At 46.3% G+C, this 20,001-nt stretch overlaps 1 protein-coding gene across 2 annotated transcripts in view; it reads left to right on the plus strand.

Annotated features, from left to right (window-relative positions):
- The window catches only part of CERT1 (ceramide transporter 1), a 911,140-nt gene that overhangs the window by 720,764 nt on the left and 170,375 nt on the right, over nt 1-20,001 (plus strand). For both annotated transcript variants that reach the window (XM_078675236.1, XM_078675235.1), the window contains 2 exons: nt 2,953-3,085; nt 3,851-3,921. In XM_078675236.1, the coding sequence (XP_078531362.1) occupies nt 2,953-3,085; nt 3,851-3,921 (204 nt within the window). The remainder of the gene's footprint in view (nt 1-2,952; nt 3,086-3,850; nt 3,922-20,001) is intronic.

The raw sequence follows: 20,001 nt of genomic DNA on the forward strand, positions 1-20,001 counted from the left end.
AAGACGCTTGGATCTTCTGCTCCAAAATTCTCTTATCTTCCTTCACTTTTTTAACAATTTCAGCGTCTTTTTCAATAATTAGCCCCCGGATGAAGGCCTCAAGTGTGTCCCAGACCACACTCAGAGGTGCAGACTCAATATTTTGTGATTAAAAACTCCTTAATCTCTATCCCAATAAAGCCCGCCCAGTCCTCTTCATTAAAATATTGTCTGTTCAAAGACCACCGTTTAGGGGACCTAGCGCAGTCTCCTAAGAGTAACTCAAGCACCAACAAGGCATATTCGAAGAATCCGTTACATAGAAATCTTTGCTGGTTAAAACTCCACTTCCGTGAAACCAAAAAGAAATCGATTTGTGATGAAGTAAATCTACCTGACCAACAAGGATAAGCTATTTTGGTTGGAAAGGCCACACACCATGGATCCTGTAGATCCAAGTTTACTCCATAGTGTAGCAAGGTTCTTAAGGATTTAGGTTTCAACTGCTTTTTATCCTGAACTGACAAATCTAATTTAGGATTCATTAGGACATTAAAATTGCCCCCCAAAATCAGCTCCCCAGGTACCCGAATTAGGGACTGAAACAGATCTTCATAAACCTCAAAGTTGTTCTCAACAGGGGCATATATACTAACAAAAGTTATCCGTCTCTGTCTTTGTCTAAGAGAGCAGGTAACCCAACACCAACAACCATGCCGATCTTTATCAAATTTGACGACCTCCACCTGAAGTTTTTTACTTGAAAATATTGCTGTCCCTTTATGGGTAGCGGAAGATGATGAAAATCCCCTATAAGCTGCCCAAGACCTGAACATTTAAAAGTCGGCCAGCTTTGCAGTTGGTATAGGGTCTCGTGTAGCAAAATCACTGCTGAGTTTTCTGTTTTGATCCCTGTTTCGATTGCCCGCATTTTCTTTTTATTGTTGAGACCGTTAACATTAAAAGAAACCACTTTCAGCAGTTCTTTACAAGCCATAGTTAAAGCCCAACCAACGCTTAGGCCCCTTAAGCATTTTACCCAGAGTCAAGCTAGTAAACGGACGTGTAAGACCTGAATGGATTCAAAAGCGAAAAAAAAGGACTTGGTATCCCTTGCATGTACTGGTGATACATGGGCATTTAAGGAAGTCTGTCCAGGTGAGGATGTAGTATATGAATAGGACATACGAGTGTATGTTGACACATGGAATTGACTAAAAATAAAAAGCTGACATTTGAGGATAAAAGCTGCTTTTATGAACACGGCAAGCTTTTTTTGGGGAAAATGCAGTTTATTTAAATAAATAAAAAAAAGTTGGGATGCAAAAGTGTATAAAGGTGCAAATGTGAAAAATTGTAGACCAAGTAGAACTATACTATACTAAGATTTGTTTCAACTGGGGAGGATAAAACCTACAGTAGCCTTGAGAGAGGGACAGACTTGATTAACACACCATGAAAGTATTCAAATATTGGTGGCTATTCAGGTCATATGGCTATAACTAATTTAGATCAAAATAATGGTGCAAAATGCATAACTTAATGCTTTTTTCAAAATCTGTAGGTGGTGTAACTTGCCCTCCATCTCTTCTTAAAGTGTGCTCACAATGAAGTTAAGGGCATGTGATTGTGCCTCAATTCTTTCAGGATTCGCCAGCTGATCCTTCTGGCCCCAAACAAACTTACAGTAAAGCCTTTAGCACTGTTGTGTGGAATGGTCTAGGACGACTGTGTCCACTGTTAACCGCTGGGGAGGTGGGATCTAGGCAGGTTCTCCTTAGTTCTAGTAGATGGTGGGTCAGAATTGCAGCTCCCTCAACACTAACTGTATAAAGTGGGTTACAGAAGCAGCAAGCATTCTTATTTCTAGACCTGTAGGAGTTGAGGGTGGGATACAAGTGGGTGGTGTGGGCTGTGTAAGAAAATGGCAGATAGGTACTCCATCACAAATGGGATAGATATCCCATCCCGTCCACCTAATAAATGTTTTATATCCTCATGCACTTATTAGGCGGACAGGATATCTGTCAACATTTGCGACAGTGTGCTCACCTGCCCTGTACTAGGTCAGACCGATAATTATTTTGTCTCTAAGTTGCTTTGTCTTCTTCCAGAGGGCAGGCTTTGATTCATGGTATAAGGATGTAAACATGCTTTTTCTGTAAGGTGTAGCGCAGGTGTATGGGACGTAAGGTGGTAGGATGGCTCCAGCATTAGCATCAATATGTTTACACTTTTTATGATGTTATGTATGGTTGTCAAAGAGAGCTCTCTCGTTTATTTCAGTTTCCGACGCTCATAATTCACTGCTATGACATAGCAACAGTTGAAGACCAAACTAGTTACCCACTGTTGTGATGTTATAAATTCCTTCAAGGCCAAGATGACAGTCCTCCCTGGGAGCCTGTTAGCACAACGCTGCATGTATGGTTTTAAGGAAAACAGAAAGCACAGCTGCAGGAAGGGGAAGGTGGTGGGGGTTTGTCAACGATGGCAGGTAACTTTTTTTGTATACTAACCTTTGGAACATGGATGCATAAGAGAGACCATGGTTATATATGGCTTCCCCCACTACTGCTCTGCCACTGCGTATCAGTTGAAAGCAGGAGCAAATTATTTTGTGGACCATACATACCTTTTAATTATGGAAGAAAAAAATTGCGGGATGTTTTTCACCTTTGGGTTTTTGTTGTCCCTGAGAACCCCTCCATGAATAACACCCTCCTTAATTCACTGTTACCCATCTATAATTATACGTTTTTATTTCTGGATCAGCTCCTTGAGTAACTGGTGAATGGGTATAGCTTCTCCTTCCTCCAAAGCAATGTTACATGGTTATGAAGCTCTGCGAATGTATTGGCGATGGTACTGCAATTTTCACATAGGACAGGATAATCAGACCGAACATTCTCTTGCTTCCAATCCAAACGATGCCATTCATGCAGTTTTGCTTTTCTTTTCCACATTTCGTAGGTGTACAGAAGAGAAGTAGAGGAAAATGGAATTGTCCTTGACCCTTTAAAAGCAACCCATTCTGTTAAAGGAGTTACAGGGCATGAAGTCTGCCAGTATTTCTGGAATGTTGATGTTCGCAATGATTGGGAAAGTAAGTCCTTTCTAGGCCTAGAGCTAATAGAATCTTTGACAGTAGAGCCTCTTAATCCTTGTAAATGTTCAATCTAGCGTAGAAAGTGATGCACACATGCATAGACAATTTCCCAATGATGGTAGTTTAGTATGTGTCAAATTGCATTCTAGGACTCCACCTACATACATTTTTTATAATAGATCATTTTATGTGTTGTACTGAGATTGGCGTTTGTTTAATGTTTCTTGCTGTCCTCGTCCCAAAATTAACTTTTTACATTACCCTAGAATGTAGAGATCTATGGCAATGTATTCAGCCTCTATTGGATCACGTTTTTAATCCATTTTGAAAAATGTGTGTAATTTCTTGATATTTTCTTAACTACTGAATGCTTGTTAATTTTTTGCAAGTTATGATTGAGGGTCATGTCATGTCTTTGATCATGATTTAATACATCCAGACCGTTTTAGTACCGGTCCATGGAGAAGTGACAAACACTTTTAGGCACCATCAAGCCAGTTTGTTTGTGATCTTTGATCAGTGAATCACAAGGTTGTTATGGGAGAAATAGAGTGATGCTGATCGTTCATTTACTGTAGTGTTTTCCTGGAAAACTAACAGATTAGATGTGGTCTCTTCAGAATATTTGTAGCTAATAAAGTATAGTTAATAAACTACTCTGTCCAGTGAGAGGCTGTATGAACTTATCAACGTTTAGTACAGTGATCTGTTCCCTATGTAATTTTAGATTTATATCACTTAATCATTTTTTCTTCATTTCAGCCACCATTGAAAGTTTCCATGTTGTTGAAAAATTAGCTGAAAACGCAATCATTATCCACCAGCTACACAAGGTATTTAATTTTGCTAGTTCGGAGTTTCTACCTTCTATAAAGGGACTTTAATTGTTCTTCAAATGTGTATCAATTAGTTCACTATAAAGTGCTTTTAGTTATACTCTGAATTGATTTTCTTTTCCCGGTACAGTTTGTCTCCTTGGACCAGTTTGGTGTAACACAATAGCTAGGATTTTGTAAAATAAAGTTACCTTGTTCTAGAATGCCATTCCGGTTTGTGGCATTGTTTAATGGGCATTATGTAAACACTAAGCCAGTTTGACTGTTTTATTTATTCAATGACAGAATTAATATTCACAGTGATTATTCTTTACAAACTGGGCAGCAATTGGGCCAGAACACGGGGCTGGGCAGAACGGTCTTGATGATTTACGGCTCAGGTCTGACCACCTCTACAACGCAGCTGAATTTTCTTGTCCGGTACCGTATAAGCCAGGATGGTACTTCTTTCATGGGATTCCATACTTTTGTTGCTTGGATATGAATTTACCTTGAAAAAAATGAAGACAATAGGCGTTTGGCAAAACTCTAACAAGTTGGTTTAATTAAACTCTTCAGCCTGGAGAGCAGCAACAGAGGTATGTCTGAAGATGGTCTAGATGTACAAAGGTTTGGCCATTTTAGTGGCCATTATATACAGTTCTTGAAATACAATAAACTGATTACACATTGTTGTAGAGCACGTAAATCCGGGCCTAGTCATGAACCATAAATTCAACCATCTGATAAGGGGGCACAGGTGGCTTTCGACTTTGTGGAGACCTAATGTGGGCCAGTGTGTGTCTGTTTCCAGATGCCCAGCATGGGGAGTGTGTGAGAACTGTGTGTAGTGTGCATGCTGTGTTCTGATTGGCTGGGTGTTCCTAACTGTATGTGGCATCTGACTTTGTGATACTTTGGAAGCGTGGAACGGTACCCCCTTTTGCCCAACGTTTTTTATTGAGGCTAATCTCCTCAGACCTTTTGTGGTGTGGCTGCCTATCTGGGAGATCGATCTGTGTTACAGGTGTTCATGCATTTGTCTTCAGGCTAAGTGTAACCCCACCTGTGACCTATCAATGGGTAGCCTTGAGTTTGAGCGCCTGTCTGACCGCGTTTCTCTGACTGGGTTGATGGGGAGGTCATCTCAGGTGGAATTGACAGCAGTGATGCAAGTTTATTATGTGTACATATAACATGGCGATCATGGATATCTCATTTGCACACATTCTTATTATGCATACATTTGTCATGGCATACTTCGACATCGTATTTACCGGAATTTACATTGTTGTGTACATATATTATGGTGTACATTGACATCACATTCACCGATATTAGCATTTTTGAAGTCTGTTAAACGATTCGGAGAAGGGACGCCCATAAGGCTCTCTCCCCCCCCCTCCCTCGCCCCCAGTCCCCCACCCATGAGCAGACACGTCACATTTGGGACAAGAGGCAACTGCAGTCATCAGCCACGCTACACCCCTCCCCACCACCAAACCTCAAACAGTGCATTTGAGGTTTTAGGAGTTCTATCGAGCTAGCAACTCTGTTATAGTAGGGGAAGGTTCAAAGTTTCCACTCTGGAAGCTTTCTGCTGTGTAACAGAAATAGGATAGATGGAGGGACGAGGTAGTAAAGAGATACCTTCAATGCTGGCGTCTGCCAACGGCCGTCATGTGCACTACCTTCGTTGTGCTGCGCACGTGCGTTGGCCGACACGGCCCCGTCCACTGCGCTAATTTCCACCGCGGTTAAATGTACCTCAAAGTAGAGCATTGGTAATACAAATTATCTTCAGTCTTACATAAGGTTTGATAAATTGCAGTCTGACCAGCCCCTGAACGGAATTTGGGGCTCAGGGGTACTGAGAAAATTATTTTATTTAGACTTATTCCATTAAAGTATTTATTTAGAGATTGGAAAGGAGGTACTTTTTAACAGTTTTTTGTTTTTTCAATATGGGTGCGTTTTTGATCATTGCTGATGTTTATAAAGGGCTGCACAGTCTATTACTTAGTCACAGCATACCTGTTCTATTATGTTCTTGCACTGTCCTTTTCAGTCTGGCAGTCTAACTGAGAAGTGCAGGATTTGCCCATTAATGGATTGTCAGATCTGGCCTGTACCAGTTCCAACTCAGCGATGACATGTTATTTAAAACTTGTAAAGGATTATTTGAGGATGTTGTACCAGAGATTATAGGAGTGGTGGACTTCCTTTGGGAAAGGAATGTACCCTGCATGATGTGCAGTTGTGACCCCTGCCCAGGGTGTCCAAACTGCATATACCTGTGATCCTGGTTTTTGTGTTTTAGTGGTCTCAGTTCGATGAGGGACCTCTGGTCTTCTGCATTACAACAAATTCAGAATGCTCACACTGGCCGATATCCTCTCTGCTCTGGACCGGGGTGACTGTTTGGTATCCTTGGATCTGCAGGATGTGTATTTCTATATGCTATCCTACAGTACCACAGACACTATCTGCGATTCAAGGTAGACCAGGAGCATTTCCAGTTTGCTGTGCTCCCTTTTGGCCTCACCAGTGTCCCCCAGGTGTTCTCAAAAGTGATGGTGATGGGGGTTGGTACAGCTTATCTTCGGAGGTCAGAGATACTGGAATTCCAGTATCTCGACATCCGGCTGTAGAAGGCAAGGGCTCAGCTCATTGTGGACCATCTCCTGATAATGGCGAGCATCTCTACATTGTTGAGGTTCACTGTCAACTAGCCGAAGTCTCACCTCACTCCTCGCACAGGTTTCCATTCATTGGAGCAATCCTGGACACAGATAGGTTCAGGGCTTTTCTCCACTGCAGTGAGTCCAGGACATTCAGGCTATGATCCCAGTGTTTCAGGTGCAATCTTGGATCATGGTCAGAGCAGCTCTAAGCTTCTTGACCTCTTAGCCACCTGTATCATCCTTCTTGGCTATGACAGGTGGCACATGCAAGCTCTGCAATAGAATTTGAATTCCAATGAGTCCAGTATCAAGGCTGTCTGACCTATGTCATATAGGTCTCAGAGGAGACTGCTCGAAATATGTAGTATTGGCTGCTCAAATGCAATTGGCTCAGCGCCAGACCTCTCACTTCCTCACACAGAGCTGATGGTAGTTATGGAAGTGCCCCTGCTTGGCTAAGGAGGTAATCGGGAGTAGTTGGAGATCGGGGACTCTGGTCTGCTGCAGAGGACTCTCTGCTCCTCATTCTGGTGGCGTTGCAGGTCATTTACCCAGCTCTGAAGGCCATCCTGACGTATACGCAGAAGCTGTTGCAGAATTTCACTGAAAACACCACTGCCATGTGGTACTGCAACCAGCAGGGCTGACAGGGTTTTCGGTCATGTGTCAAGAGGCTCTGTGTCTCTGTAGGATGCTGAAATGTCCAAGCATTTTCCTGATCACAAACTGTAGAAAAGTGGGTTTCGGTTGCAGTAATCTCCCACTCTTTGCCTGAATACTGATGCATTTTGACTTGATGTCCCCTGGGTCCCTGCCAATCAGGTTCCCAGGGCCTGTGTTCTTTCCCCAAAACGAACCCAATTGGCATTTCTAGCCACAGGTCCGCCCCTGGTAAATGGTACCAATGGTACCCAGGGCACTGTGACCAGGGAAGACCTCTAAGGGCTGCAGCACTTATTGTGCCACCCTTAGAGGCCCTGTACATATATATATATATATATATATATATATATATATATATATATATATATATATATATATATATACACACACACACACACTCTCCCCCCCCCCCCCCCCCCTTTGCAGGCTGCGTGTTTTGGTGCAGAACAAAGTGAAGTCGACATGGCACAAATCTCTGTGTGCCTTGCCTACAAACCACTGCCCTGGCATAGGTCAGTCACCCCTCTAGCTGGGTGCATGATACCAGCGGTGAGGGTACAGGTGCATGAGCCCAGTACCCCTACAGTGTCTAAGTCTCAGACATTGTAAGTGTAGTGCTGCCATTAAGAGTATATGGTGCTGGGAGTATCTCATTACGAAATCCAAAGCACCATAATGGCTACACTGAAAACTGAGAAGTTTGGTATCATTAGCACATTAATCCCACACTGATGCCAGTATGGGATTTAATGAAAAATGCACACCGAGGGCATCTTAGAGATGCCCCCTGAAAACTAAGTTACCACTAGTGTCCAGGCTGAGTGGCTGCTTCCAGTTTGCACCACCCGACATGTTTCTGGACCCCTGGTTCGAGAGTCTGCTGCTCTTTGGGGCCTGAAACAATGTACATCCTGGGACAAGATGCCAAGCCTCCTCCCACAGGATAGGCAGGGTTCACGAAGGGGAAGCTTCAAAGGCTTGCCGCATTGGTGAGCCTCCCCAGACCACTTGCTGCTTTCAGCAGCTGGTCCCCACTGGTTCTGACCCTTTGGGCAGGAGAACCGGCGGGAAAAACAAGTGAGAAAGAGAGGTGTGCCCACCTCTGCCAACTCCACCCCTTAGGTGGGGGAGGCGCGGTGGAGCACAACTCTGTCCTCGTCATCTTGCCGACGGGGGACAGGCTCATGTCCCCTCCCACTGGAGGGTGGCATAATAGGGGGTGTACCCACCCCAGGGAAGGGATCCATTGGTCCCTACCTTTTACCTGCCTGTAATGCCCCTTCATCTAGTATTTAAGGGCACCCCTGAACCTTGCTTCCTCAGACAAGAAGAAACTACAAGAAGGACCGAACAGCCGTGCAAGAGCTAAAAAGAGGAAGACGCCCACTGACTTGGCCCAGCCCTACCGGCCTGTCTCCACCTCGAACCCGTTCCTGCAAAATCTTAGTGTCCTGCAGCCAGCAACCTCGAAAATCCCGGAGGACCTGCCTGCCTTCAACTACAAAGACTTTGTCTCCCGTGAACACCGGATTTGTTCATCTGCAACCTCTGGCCTTGGGCGGAAACCGTGACTCCGCACCACTCTGCCCCCGCCTTCCACCTCCCGAGCTTGAGTGGGCTAATACCACGAGGAGGTCACCCCGGCGCTCCTGACCTGAAATCCCGCGACCCCTGACCTGCCTGCAGTCTAAATCTAGAAGGCCCCCCTAACCGTGACCAGGAGCTGGTAAGAAGATCCGACCCCAAAAAGGCACCCCTGCACCCTATGCCCCACGTCCTTGTGTTCTCAAACTGACGGTGCCTAACCAACCCCTAACTTCCCAACTTACCTCTCGAAGTGGTGGTCGCACCGAGAAGACCTTCGTTCCCAAGTCTGCAGTGTCTTTACAAACCAGAGGTTTTTCCATTGAAAATAGGGCGCCTGATGTCAAAACAGCACCCTGCACCCGGCCGTTGTTTCCCCATTTGCCCTGAGCTAAAGTCCAGGAACTTTGTTCCCACACTCAAGTGACCTGCTAGTCAGCAGCACCAACCGGAGGCCCCCTATACCCCATTGGATAACATTGGGCCTCCGCACTCTGATCCCGGCTGCCCTAGTGCTACTGACGGTGTACCAAAAATGCATCCTTGACCCTCTGGGACCTGAGTCTCCCCCAGAACCTCAACTCCCACTACCAAATACTTACCTCAAAACCGATAACACTATTTTCCTCCATAGAAAACATTGACTGTTTTACTGTGAAAAGTTTCTAAGTGTGAAGTTTGAGAAACGAAAGAAATTCTTTAAAATTGCATAATGTAACAAAAACGATTTTACTTACCTGTTTTCAGGAAATGTCCCAGAGTAGTATCTAGGTATACTACTTGTGTAAGCTTAGTAATCTCAAAAGTTACTTACCTGCTATTTTACTAAAAAGCCCATTCAAGTCTATGTACTGTGAGAATTGCATTTCTCTGCTTCCATACAGTAAATCAAACCAAAGTACATATACAATTATCATTCAAACTGTATTTCAATTTTATTACTACTGTAAAGTATGTATTGCTTACCTGTGCCAGGCTTGCTTGGTTCTAGAAAATAAAATAACTAAAAGAATAGTTGTATACAAAAACAATTGGTCTGAAGTTTAGTCTTTGAGTGTGTGAATTCATATGCTGTGTGTACAACACATGCTTAACACTGTCCTCTGGCACTGCCTTACTGCACTACCACAAATAGAGAGTAAGGTTCTAACTTTACCTCTTCCTACCTTTGGGGTTCCATTGGACTCTGTGCACACTATACCTCACTTTGGTATAGTATATATAGAGCCAGCTTCCTACACAAACCTCCTGGTAGGGTCCCTGAATGCCAGAGCAGACAAACTGAGCAGCTCATGTCTGGTGAGTCACGAGTGGCTCCTAAACCCCATAGGGGCGAATCATGGCTAGATCTTTTCACTACAGTCAAGATCATACAGAGTCAAAAGTTTGCACGTTGTAGTTTCTGCAAGAGCACTCGTCTGGAGGTGTTTTTCATTTGGAATGGAACATTAGACTCCAGTACCCTTTCCCATCCCATCTCGGATGTCCAGAGTTCTAAAGAAGATCTAAAATGACTGGGCGAACGTTATCCTAATCTCTCTGGATTAGGCCTGGAGAGTGTGGTACCCAGACCTGGGCATGAGCATCAGGCTGCGACTTTTCAAGGACCCCCTGTCTTAGCCACAGGGCAGGTTCCTCCACCAGAAGCAGCACAATATACACCTACATACAAGGAGATATAGTAGTTGCAACTGACTATACGTGGTCTGCTGTCTGAAGGGGTGGATGTCATTGTTGTCACCAGGCACCCTTCCACACCATCCATTTTATAAAAAAAAAAATTGTTGATCTATAACAGCCCTAGAACCTATGCTCTTCGTTACTGGAAAATCGGATAGACTTTCCGCTTTAACTCTTTGCACACCCTTTGGGACTTACACCCTGGTACCTTACATTAAACTGCATTCTCAGCCTACCCTATCATTCACCTTCATGTACTGGCATATATCTTAAAGTCTACTACTACTGTACTTTATTCCTCACCAAGAGTTGGTCCTCGCTCCTTAAAGCAGCTACTAACCCACGATTTGCCTATGATCTCCTGTGAAAAACTCATCATCCTTTAAGTAAGAGTTCTTAAATTTGCTCCTCCCAGTCTGAGAACCCCTTTCAACTCCTTTTCACCCTCCTACTTTGGACCTCCCAGCTACTTCTACTTTCTGGCATGGATCCACAAAGTGCTACCAAAATCACCTTAGAACAGGGGTCTTCAAACTTGTTAATGCCGCCTGACAAATAATCAGCGGTGCCTCCCCTCAAAATTTTTGACAATTATTCTATTAAACTGACAATATTTAAAAATGTCTATACTTATTTAAACATTGCATTTAAGTTAGGTTACCATTTTAAAAATGCGATCAATTACATGATTGCCAAACATACTATTCTGTTCAGGCAGGCCTTACTGAAATGTATCCACAGTGCGTTTACTAGAAATTGGGGATAGGGGTTCTGAAGAGTATTTAGAGTCCCTTCCCTTTTGACACCTTCTCCCAACCAGGATATAAATAACAAAAGATATTAGTGATATGTCCTTCTCCATTTGGATACCACATACTGGTTTCAAGCATTGTCACACTTGCTTCAAGCAGATGTATAACTCTCAACCTATCAGTGTCTAGGCCTCATGCATAACCCCTGCCCCTATGAGAAATGTTTCCTTGTGCATTCCAAGGTGATCAAAGATAAGGAAGTTAAACGTTATAGCTCAGGACTACGCAGTGACTTTTTGTTCCTACTCTAGATTTCTTTAATTGGGGAAAATGACACTAAAGTAAGTATTCTAAGGAGAAAAATCTCCCGAAGGAAGCATCACAAACTATGAGCCAGTTTGTTGCTCCCATTCCTGAGACTGGTCTGAAAGATGGGGAAGTTGGCCTCCTCATTCTTTTCAGAGACAGCCCTCTTTTCTAAAAAGCTGTGCTCAATTTTTCCTCATGTCCCTCTGCACTACTGATCTCCCCCTGGGGCAGAGATATTATTGGACTAGAAGTAGGACTCAGGAGTAGGAAATTTTATGTATCTTCCTATCTATTTGTCTTTCCCACTGGCTCCTGGAAGAAGACAAAGGTCGAGATAACCTACCTTTAATCAGCCCAGACCCAAATTTGGCGTGGCCCTTTGCTGCCTTGAAGAGCTTCGATCTGTAAAGACTGCTGTGATCTTATGCTTACTAATGCTGCTGAACCTGGTAAAGACTGCAACTAAACAACTATCAGAAAAAGTGAAGAAGCAGTTGAGATAGTCTGCTAAGCAAAAATTGATTACCCAAGTCCTCTTCCAGTTTCGTCCAAAGACGTGCCACCACCAATCTGTCTCTGCTGGCAGCTGATACCATGAGACCTCCCTTGCCAGCAGACACTCACCAGAGCCTCAAATTTTCCGTTGGTGTTGCTGGCCCAGCACTCCACTATCTCCCTTTCTTCTCTGCCTTGGCTGCCCAAACAACTGACTTTCAGGCAGATGCATCAAAGAAAATACCGGGAGCAAACGGCCAGATTCTCAGAATCTGGCCGTTTGCTCCCAGTATTTTTGCATTTGGGATGCATCATCCCAAATGCAGAAATCGCAATTTAAGGAATCTCTAAATAGCGATTCCTTAAATTGCTCTTGCATTTAAGGAATCCCAAAATGAGATTCCTTAAATGCAATGCATGAAACCCAAAAAAAATAGCGAATTCGCTAATAGGGGGAGCAAATTACCATGAAGTTGAGCTTCGTGGTAATTTGCTAAAACTTTGAAAAATGCACTTTTGTGCTTTTTTCAAAGTTACATGTTGCGCACACACATGTCCTTAGGGCATGTGTGTGTGTAACATTTGTGCACAGGTCCATTTCAAGGGTGCAACAGGGTGTCCTTTGGACACCCTGGCACCCTTGTAATAGCGGAACATTAGCGATTCGGTAATAGCTAATCGCTAATAAGGAATGGCTTTCCCATTCATTCCTATGGGCCTTTAGGCCCATAGGAATGAATGGGAAAGCCATTCCTTATTAGCGATTAGCTATTACTGAATCGCTAATAAGGAATGTTTAGGAATCGCTAATAACACTGCGATTCCTACATGCATCCCGTTTTGCGAGTCTTTAATAGCGATTCCTTAATTCGCTATTAAGGACTCGCAAAACAAAACTTTGATGCATCTGCCAGTTTGTCTTCCTCCATGCAACAGGCATACATCTGGATTGACAGAAAGCTTTCATGACCCATGTTAAACAACTGCAATCAGACCCCCCAGGATATAGCGGCATGGATTAGCAAATTTAGCGGCACAAAAATGGAAATTTATCGGCACAAAAATGGAAATTTAGCGGCAATTTTGCGGCATTTTATTTGGCCCTGGACCTTGATAAAGCGGCCTCCAGTGACCCCATGCTACACCCGTCCTTCCCTAGACTCTTTCTGCCTCCCAATTCTCCCTCTCTTAGTTGTGTTTTGCCGCTTTTAGCTCCTCTATCTTCCTTCCTGTTACACTCTTTCCACTGTCCCATTCAGCTTTCTGTTTCTCATGCCCCTTCCTTTCTGTGCCTCATTCACTCATCCTCTCTCACACACACACATATCTCTCTCATCAGCCCAGTCTCTTATCCCCTGTCCCTCTCTCTTTCCATCCTCGGATCTCTCTAGCACCCAGCCTCTCTAGTTCTCTCTTGTCTCCCTCTCTCCCTTCCTCGCCCTCTCTTCTCTCTCTAACTCTCATACTTTCGTTCTTCCAGACACTGTCTTTCTTCCCCTTCCTCTCTCGCCCTCTTTCTCGCGCATTCACCCTCCCTCTTTCTCTCCTGCTCACTCCTCTCTACTTTTCTCCACCTTTCAGTTTCATTCGCCCAGTTTCTCTCACCCCCTACTACCCTTTCCTTCTTTCCCACCTCTATGACTTCTTTGCTCGCCCCCTTTCACCCCTTCTTTCTCGTCTCACCTGCCCCATACCCTCCGTTTTCATTCTTGCTCCCCCTCTTTACCTTTGCGCTCCACCTTTCACCTTTATCCTCCATGTAAAAGCTGTCAACTCTACTTACCTGTGGATACTATGCTACTTAGGCTTCCACAGTATGGAAGGCTGGGACACTATCGGAGGCGGTCTCTGACTGTCTTGGAGCACAGAACAGGTCTAACTCGCTGCAAATCATGCCTCAAAGCAGTTCACAGCTTGCTGGCCTTAGGCATTGCTGCTGGTGAGCTGCTACAGGCTGAGGGTCTCTGGGCCGAGGCAGAGCAGCCCGTGTGCTGTCAGAGTGGAGTCCAGTCACTGGCTCGGTGAACCTGGCAGGACCAGGCAAGTGTGCCTCGGCCCCTCGCACCCTTACAAGTGGGCAGATTGTTTTCTAGGTCAGGTGGGGGAGCTGAGAACTGCCCTCCCTCCAACAAGTGGAGAGCTGGGCATATGAAATTTGCTTCCATCCATTAGGTTCAGGCCTCCTACCGGACAGTGGCGATTGCCAGTACCTCCGCATGGGAGGCCGGGTTTCACTCAGCATTTAGGACATTTTACAATAAACATCCTCGTTATCGTGTCCAATGCTGGCGAGTCTGAGTCATAAAATTTGAGCGGCAGGCAGCTGATGGCGCTGTAAGCAATAATAAGCACATTTGTAGGTAACACATGGCTGCAACTTTCTCACTGACATTTTTGTCATAAAGTCTGCGCATTATTTTGATTACTAAAAAGCCACACTATCTACAGACACGTGGCTGGAACTGGCATCAGACACAAACGGTACTTTGAACAAAGGTTTTGTTTGACTTTCTAATTTACTCTCACTGCTACTACCTCCGCTCCTTTCATTATGCACATCCTGTACTGCCCGGAGAGTTCGACGGTGTTGACAGTCTGTGTAAGAATTAGTAGATAGTACAGCACTGCAGTCTGTACATATTAGGCTAAATGTGTACATCAAGTGGGGGTCGTGTGTCGTGCAGCCGAACTTTACACATTTGCTGCTTGTTCTGTATTTGTACTGTCTGATGAAAGCTTGCACCACCGCAAGCCCCTGACACCTGCCAGAGCCGAGGAAAACAGGCGGGGCGTGAAAAACTAAGCCTCATTAACAAGTGAAAGGTATTTAAATGACCTGTGAAGTACTCGGGTGCGGCTGGCAGTTTTGAACTGCCAGCCGCACCCGAGTACTTCACAGGTCATTTAAAGACCTTTCACTTGTTAATGAGGCTTAGTCTGACTGTCTGTGTGTGTCCCGGGAAGCTGCTGACACACACGAGTGGGGGGGGAGGGTGGCGCGCACAGCCAGGCATTGTTTGTTTTGAAATATCGCGGCCAATATCGTTATTATCGCGGCCATCGCGGTAATCTGCCGATTTCGCGATTTTTTCGTGAATCGCGAAATCGCGATAAACTGGAGGGTCTGTGCAATGCACCAACTGCAGAAGGCTGGTGTATCTGCACAGATTTTGTCACAGAATTGAGGCCTAGTTGTGGACTTTTCAATTCTGACTCACTGGTTTGACTGTCATTTTACCCTTCTGCAGCTGTGCCTGTCTAATTAAATCATAAGAAGTGATGCAGTGTATCAGTAGACCCTTACCCAGGCTGTTTTCTTAATGCAAATGCATAACCCACACTTAATAAATATTTATACTTCATAGAATCAAAATCTTATCTTTTTTTTTTAATGCATGAAACATTGACAAAAGTTACTTGATATTTTAAATGTTGTACCTTTCAATTAGACTTTCTAAACTAAATGTTCCACTCTACAATCCCCCTTCAAGAGTAAACCTTGGCTGTTCCACTTTAACCCTGAATACCATACGCATGAATACCTTACTTTAACCCTGAATACCACACGCAACATGGGCCTCATCCTGGACTCAGAGCTCAAAATGGACCGCCAGATCAACTCGGTCTTGTCCTCCTGCTTCCACACCCTCTGCCTCCTATGTAAAACCTTCAATAGGATCCCCCTCGAACAGAGAAAGACAGTCACTCACGCCCTAGTCACCAGCAGGTTAAACATTTGCAATACCACAACAATCACCACCAACCCACCACACAATGACACCAAACTGTATTTTTAGTAAAAATATATCTTTATATATATATTCAACGTAGGCTTGTAAATACAGTCTTATGCGTAAAAAAATGGTTCCAGTTACTCTTCAATAGGTCACAGTTCTTGTTTTACTTCTTCTAATGATTCCAAGGTGTTCTTTGGGGCCTTTTGCCCAGTTCTTGCCAAGTGTAGTGCCCCTTAGCGCTTCTGTGCGCTTCCCCACGCCTCTATTCACTTCTGGGGAGGAAATCGGGCCCGGCCTGCCAAAGCTCACGCTTCTCGCGTGAGCAGCGAAAGGCACGGCCGGGTCTGCTTGCAGAGTGAGTCACCCTTCTGTGCGCGACTCGAGGCAGAGGGGGCGCCGGGCACAGGGAGTGTTAGGAGGGGCCTCGGGGGCCAGGAGCAGGGCGAGCCTCTGTCACAGGGGCGGCTCGTACCGCAGGGCAGCCTGCAGCTGCGGGGCTCCCGGGGTGGCCAAGATCACACGGTGCGGTGCGAGCTCGGATGGCAGGACGCTCGCACCGCAAGGGGCAAAACACAGTACCTTGAAAGCTTTGGTGATCTTGAAGCGGACGGCTGGAAGGGGAGCTGTCCCACGTCGCGTTGCTTCCCTGGAGGGCGAGGCGAGCTGCGGCTCGAGGCTGTGCAGGTCACGGGTCACCCGGGGCGGCGGTGCTTAATGGGGTCAGAGGTCCTTCCCTTCAGTGTTTGCTTCAGCCCTGAAGGAGGCGGCTGGGTGCGGCGACAGTGGCAGTACGGTCCCCAAGTGCGGGACGTACCCAGCCAAAGTGCCAATCGCGGGGGTGCCCTTCCAGCGGGGCAGTCAGGCAGGACGCTGATCAGAGGGGGGTGACACAGGGCGGCAGTCCGTCTTTGCTGGGGAATCTACGGCGCTAGGCTCAGTCGATTCGGGGGCTTGGACCGGACGGGTCCTCCTTTGCTTTGTTCTCTTGGGCTCAAGTGCAGGCGCAGTCACGGTGCTCGGGCCAGCAGCGGCTGGACTTCACTTTGTTAATGCGAGCTGCTGAGTCCACGGTCACGGTGCTCGGGGGGCACAGATGTCCTGGGTCACGAGGAGCGTGGCAGGGATGCACAACGCTCTCGGTCTCCTCAATCAGCGCTGCAGCGATAAGCAGCACACACAGCAGTTCCTTGATCAGGGGAGTAGCGCCCACTGTTCCTGGGGCGCTGGTCAGGGGGCAAGTTCCACAGCAAGCCCTTGGAGATCTTTGTAGGAGTTTGGCACAAATTCACAAATAAAGCAAAGTCTTTTCAGTCTTTCTCTCCTGCTCTCCTTCAGCAGCAAGGCACCCACCACAGGCCAGTCTCTTGGGGTCAGAGGCAGTACTTCTCCATGCAGCTTCCAGGGTCCTTCTCCTCAGGCAGAGCTTCTTCTTTGTTGCGCAAACAGGATCTGATTTACAAGGAGCAGGGCTCCTACTTTTATACCCAGTTTCTTTTGTTCTTACAGGCCAGGGGGGCCTTTGCCTAACTGCTCTCAGTCCCTGAGCACTTGTTGTGGGTACTTCTGGTTTCTTCATTCAGTGTGAGGGCAGGCACATCAGCCGCTCCCCAGGGGGGGCGGAGCCAGCATTGTGGGGACAGGGGCAGCCAGGAGCACTTTGTTGACAAGCTTCGGTCCTTCCTGGGCCAGGTGCAGGCTGAGTCATCAGTCGCTCCCCAGGGGGGCGGAGCCAGCATTGTGGTGGCAGAGCACAGCCTGATGCATAGTTCAGGGAAACTCCCACCTCCCACTAAGGTGTCATCCTGCCATTCACCACCTGTCACCTCCCAGCCCTGTCACTCACACACACCAGACAGTCAGATACACACCCAAGCAGAGGCGGGCTGAAATGGTTAGGCAAGCAAAGGCTAACTTTCTAAAAGTAGCATTTACAAACACAGGATATTAAAATAAACTTTACTAAAAGAAGTATTTTATTATTCTGAGTTCAGGCATACTAAACATTCATTTCTACCATGTTTCCTGAGCCTGCTGGGATTATAGAGTGTAATAATTCCAGCAGCCCATCTGGCCTAAAGGGAACAGGTAGCCTTACAATAGTGAAAAACGAATTTGGCTGTAATTCACTATTAGGACATGCCACACACACCAGAGCATGTCCTACCTTACACTTACAATGCACCCTGCCCTTGGACCTACCATAGGGGTGACTAATGTGAAGTTAAGGGAAGGTTTAGGGGCTGGCAAGTGTGTGCACTTTGCCCAGCCAGCATGACAGTACCAGACTGCACGCAGGTTCTGCAATGGCAGACCCTAGATACATTTTAAGGCTGCTTCTGTGGGTGGCGCAACCAGCGCTGCAGGCCCACTAGCAGTGTTGGCATTCACAAGCCCTGGCACTCCTGGTGCACTTTACTGGGGACTGACAGTAAATCCAATGAACCAATCAGGTATATCAATCACATATACATTTTGCATAGGGAGAGCATATGCACTTTGGCACTGGTCAGCAGTGGCAAAGTGCCCAGAGTCATTAAACCAACAAAAACAGGTCAGAGAGAGTATAGGAGGAAGGCAAAAAGTTTAGGGATGACCCTGCCAAGAGGGCCAGGTCCAACAATACATCTGCCGTGTGGATTTCTCACCTTGTGAATATCCCCCTTGCGTCAGCAACATTCGGAAATTCTTTTCGTAGCCTCGCGCCGACGTGGACTTGGACGTCATAGAGACACGGCATCGCACGCGACTCCGCTGACGTCACCGACGCCTATAATAGGCCCACGCCGGCGTGATGACATCAGTTCCCTTTTTTCCGCGTCGTCGACGCTAACGGTTATCGGGAATCTCAGTAGCCAACTGGTACTTTGTTACCTTTTTGTTGCCTTTGTCTGCTTCTCTGTATCCATTTTCTTCGACGATGTCTTCGAAGAAGACCGGCTTCAAGCCCTGCAGGGAGTGCGGTAAAATGATGTCTATTACCGACTCGCACAATGACTGCATCTGGTGTTTGAGTTCTGACCATGATGTAGATGATTGTTCTTCATGTCGGAAGATGAATCTGAAGGCCCTGAGAGAGAGAGAGAAGCAAAACTCCTGGTGGCAAGACTGAAAGCTGGGAAGGAGAAATCGTCGAGATCTCGTTCTCGAAGGGCGAGGTAGAGGACGAAGTCGAGGTCTGGATCTCGTGAAGGATCATCCTCGAAGTCGAATTCAGATCATGCTTCGAAATCGAAGAAGAAGCATAAGAAGATTAGACATGAGTCCCGACGTCGTTCCGGTAAGGAGTCGAGGTCGAGGTCACCGAAGAAGGTACGTTCTAAGGTGGTTACTCTTGATGTCTCTGAACCTGAAGGTGAGGCCTCACCTTCGGAGTCGCGAGTGCGGTCTCCAGCTCCGAATCCGTCTCCGGTGCCGTCCCCGGCCCGAGAAAAGGAAGAGGTTCAGGAGGATGTGGATTCCGCGCCTGTCGAAGAGCCGAATCCGAACACTCCTCAAGATCAGCCTGAAGGTTTTCAGCCGCCTTTTCCAACACCAGGCCAGGACCCATCAGCGTTTCTGAATGCTATGTATGGCGTCTTCTCAAGGGCGTGGTACCCCTCTGGTGCACCTTCGGGTCCCATGGGTCCTCTGGCTTTCAATTTAGGAGTTCCTCACTCCTATCCTCCGGCTCCGTTTATGCCTTATATGCCGGCTCCGACGCCGCCATGGCAGTTTCCGGCTCCGCCGAGGCCATCGACGCCGATTCCGACGTCGCCCGCTCCAAGTCGTCCTCGGGTACATCCCACTGAACAATCGAGTTCGATACCGACGTCGATCCCGAATCCGTCGGAGCCGATGGTGGATCCGGTTGCAAAACGTGTGAAGGAGAGATCCAGAAGGGAGGCTCAACGCCTTTTGGAAGAACCGAGGTACTTGGATTCACATTCTGATTATGGAGGAAGGTGAATTGGATGAGGATTGTTTTGAGGAGTAGGCTGACACAGGAAGCCTGGATTTCTCTCCAGAGTGGGAGTTGCCCTCAGGCTCTAGTACGCCTTCTAAGGATGTTCAACCTTATCATTTAGTTATGAGGAAGGCTGCTGATCTCCTTCAATTGACTTTACCGACTGTGGAATTTAAATCCAATATTCTAACTGAGGTCTTACATTCTCAAAATTCAGTAGTGGAACCTCTACTTCCATTTAATGATGCCTT

Source organism: Lissotriton helveticus, chromosome 2_1 (genome assembly GCF_964261635.1).
Source record: "Lissotriton helveticus chromosome 2_1, aLisHel1.1, whole genome shotgun sequence".
In the NCBI taxonomy this organism is placed as follows: Eukaryota; Metazoa; Chordata; class Amphibia; order Caudata; family Salamandridae; genus Lissotriton; species Lissotriton helveticus.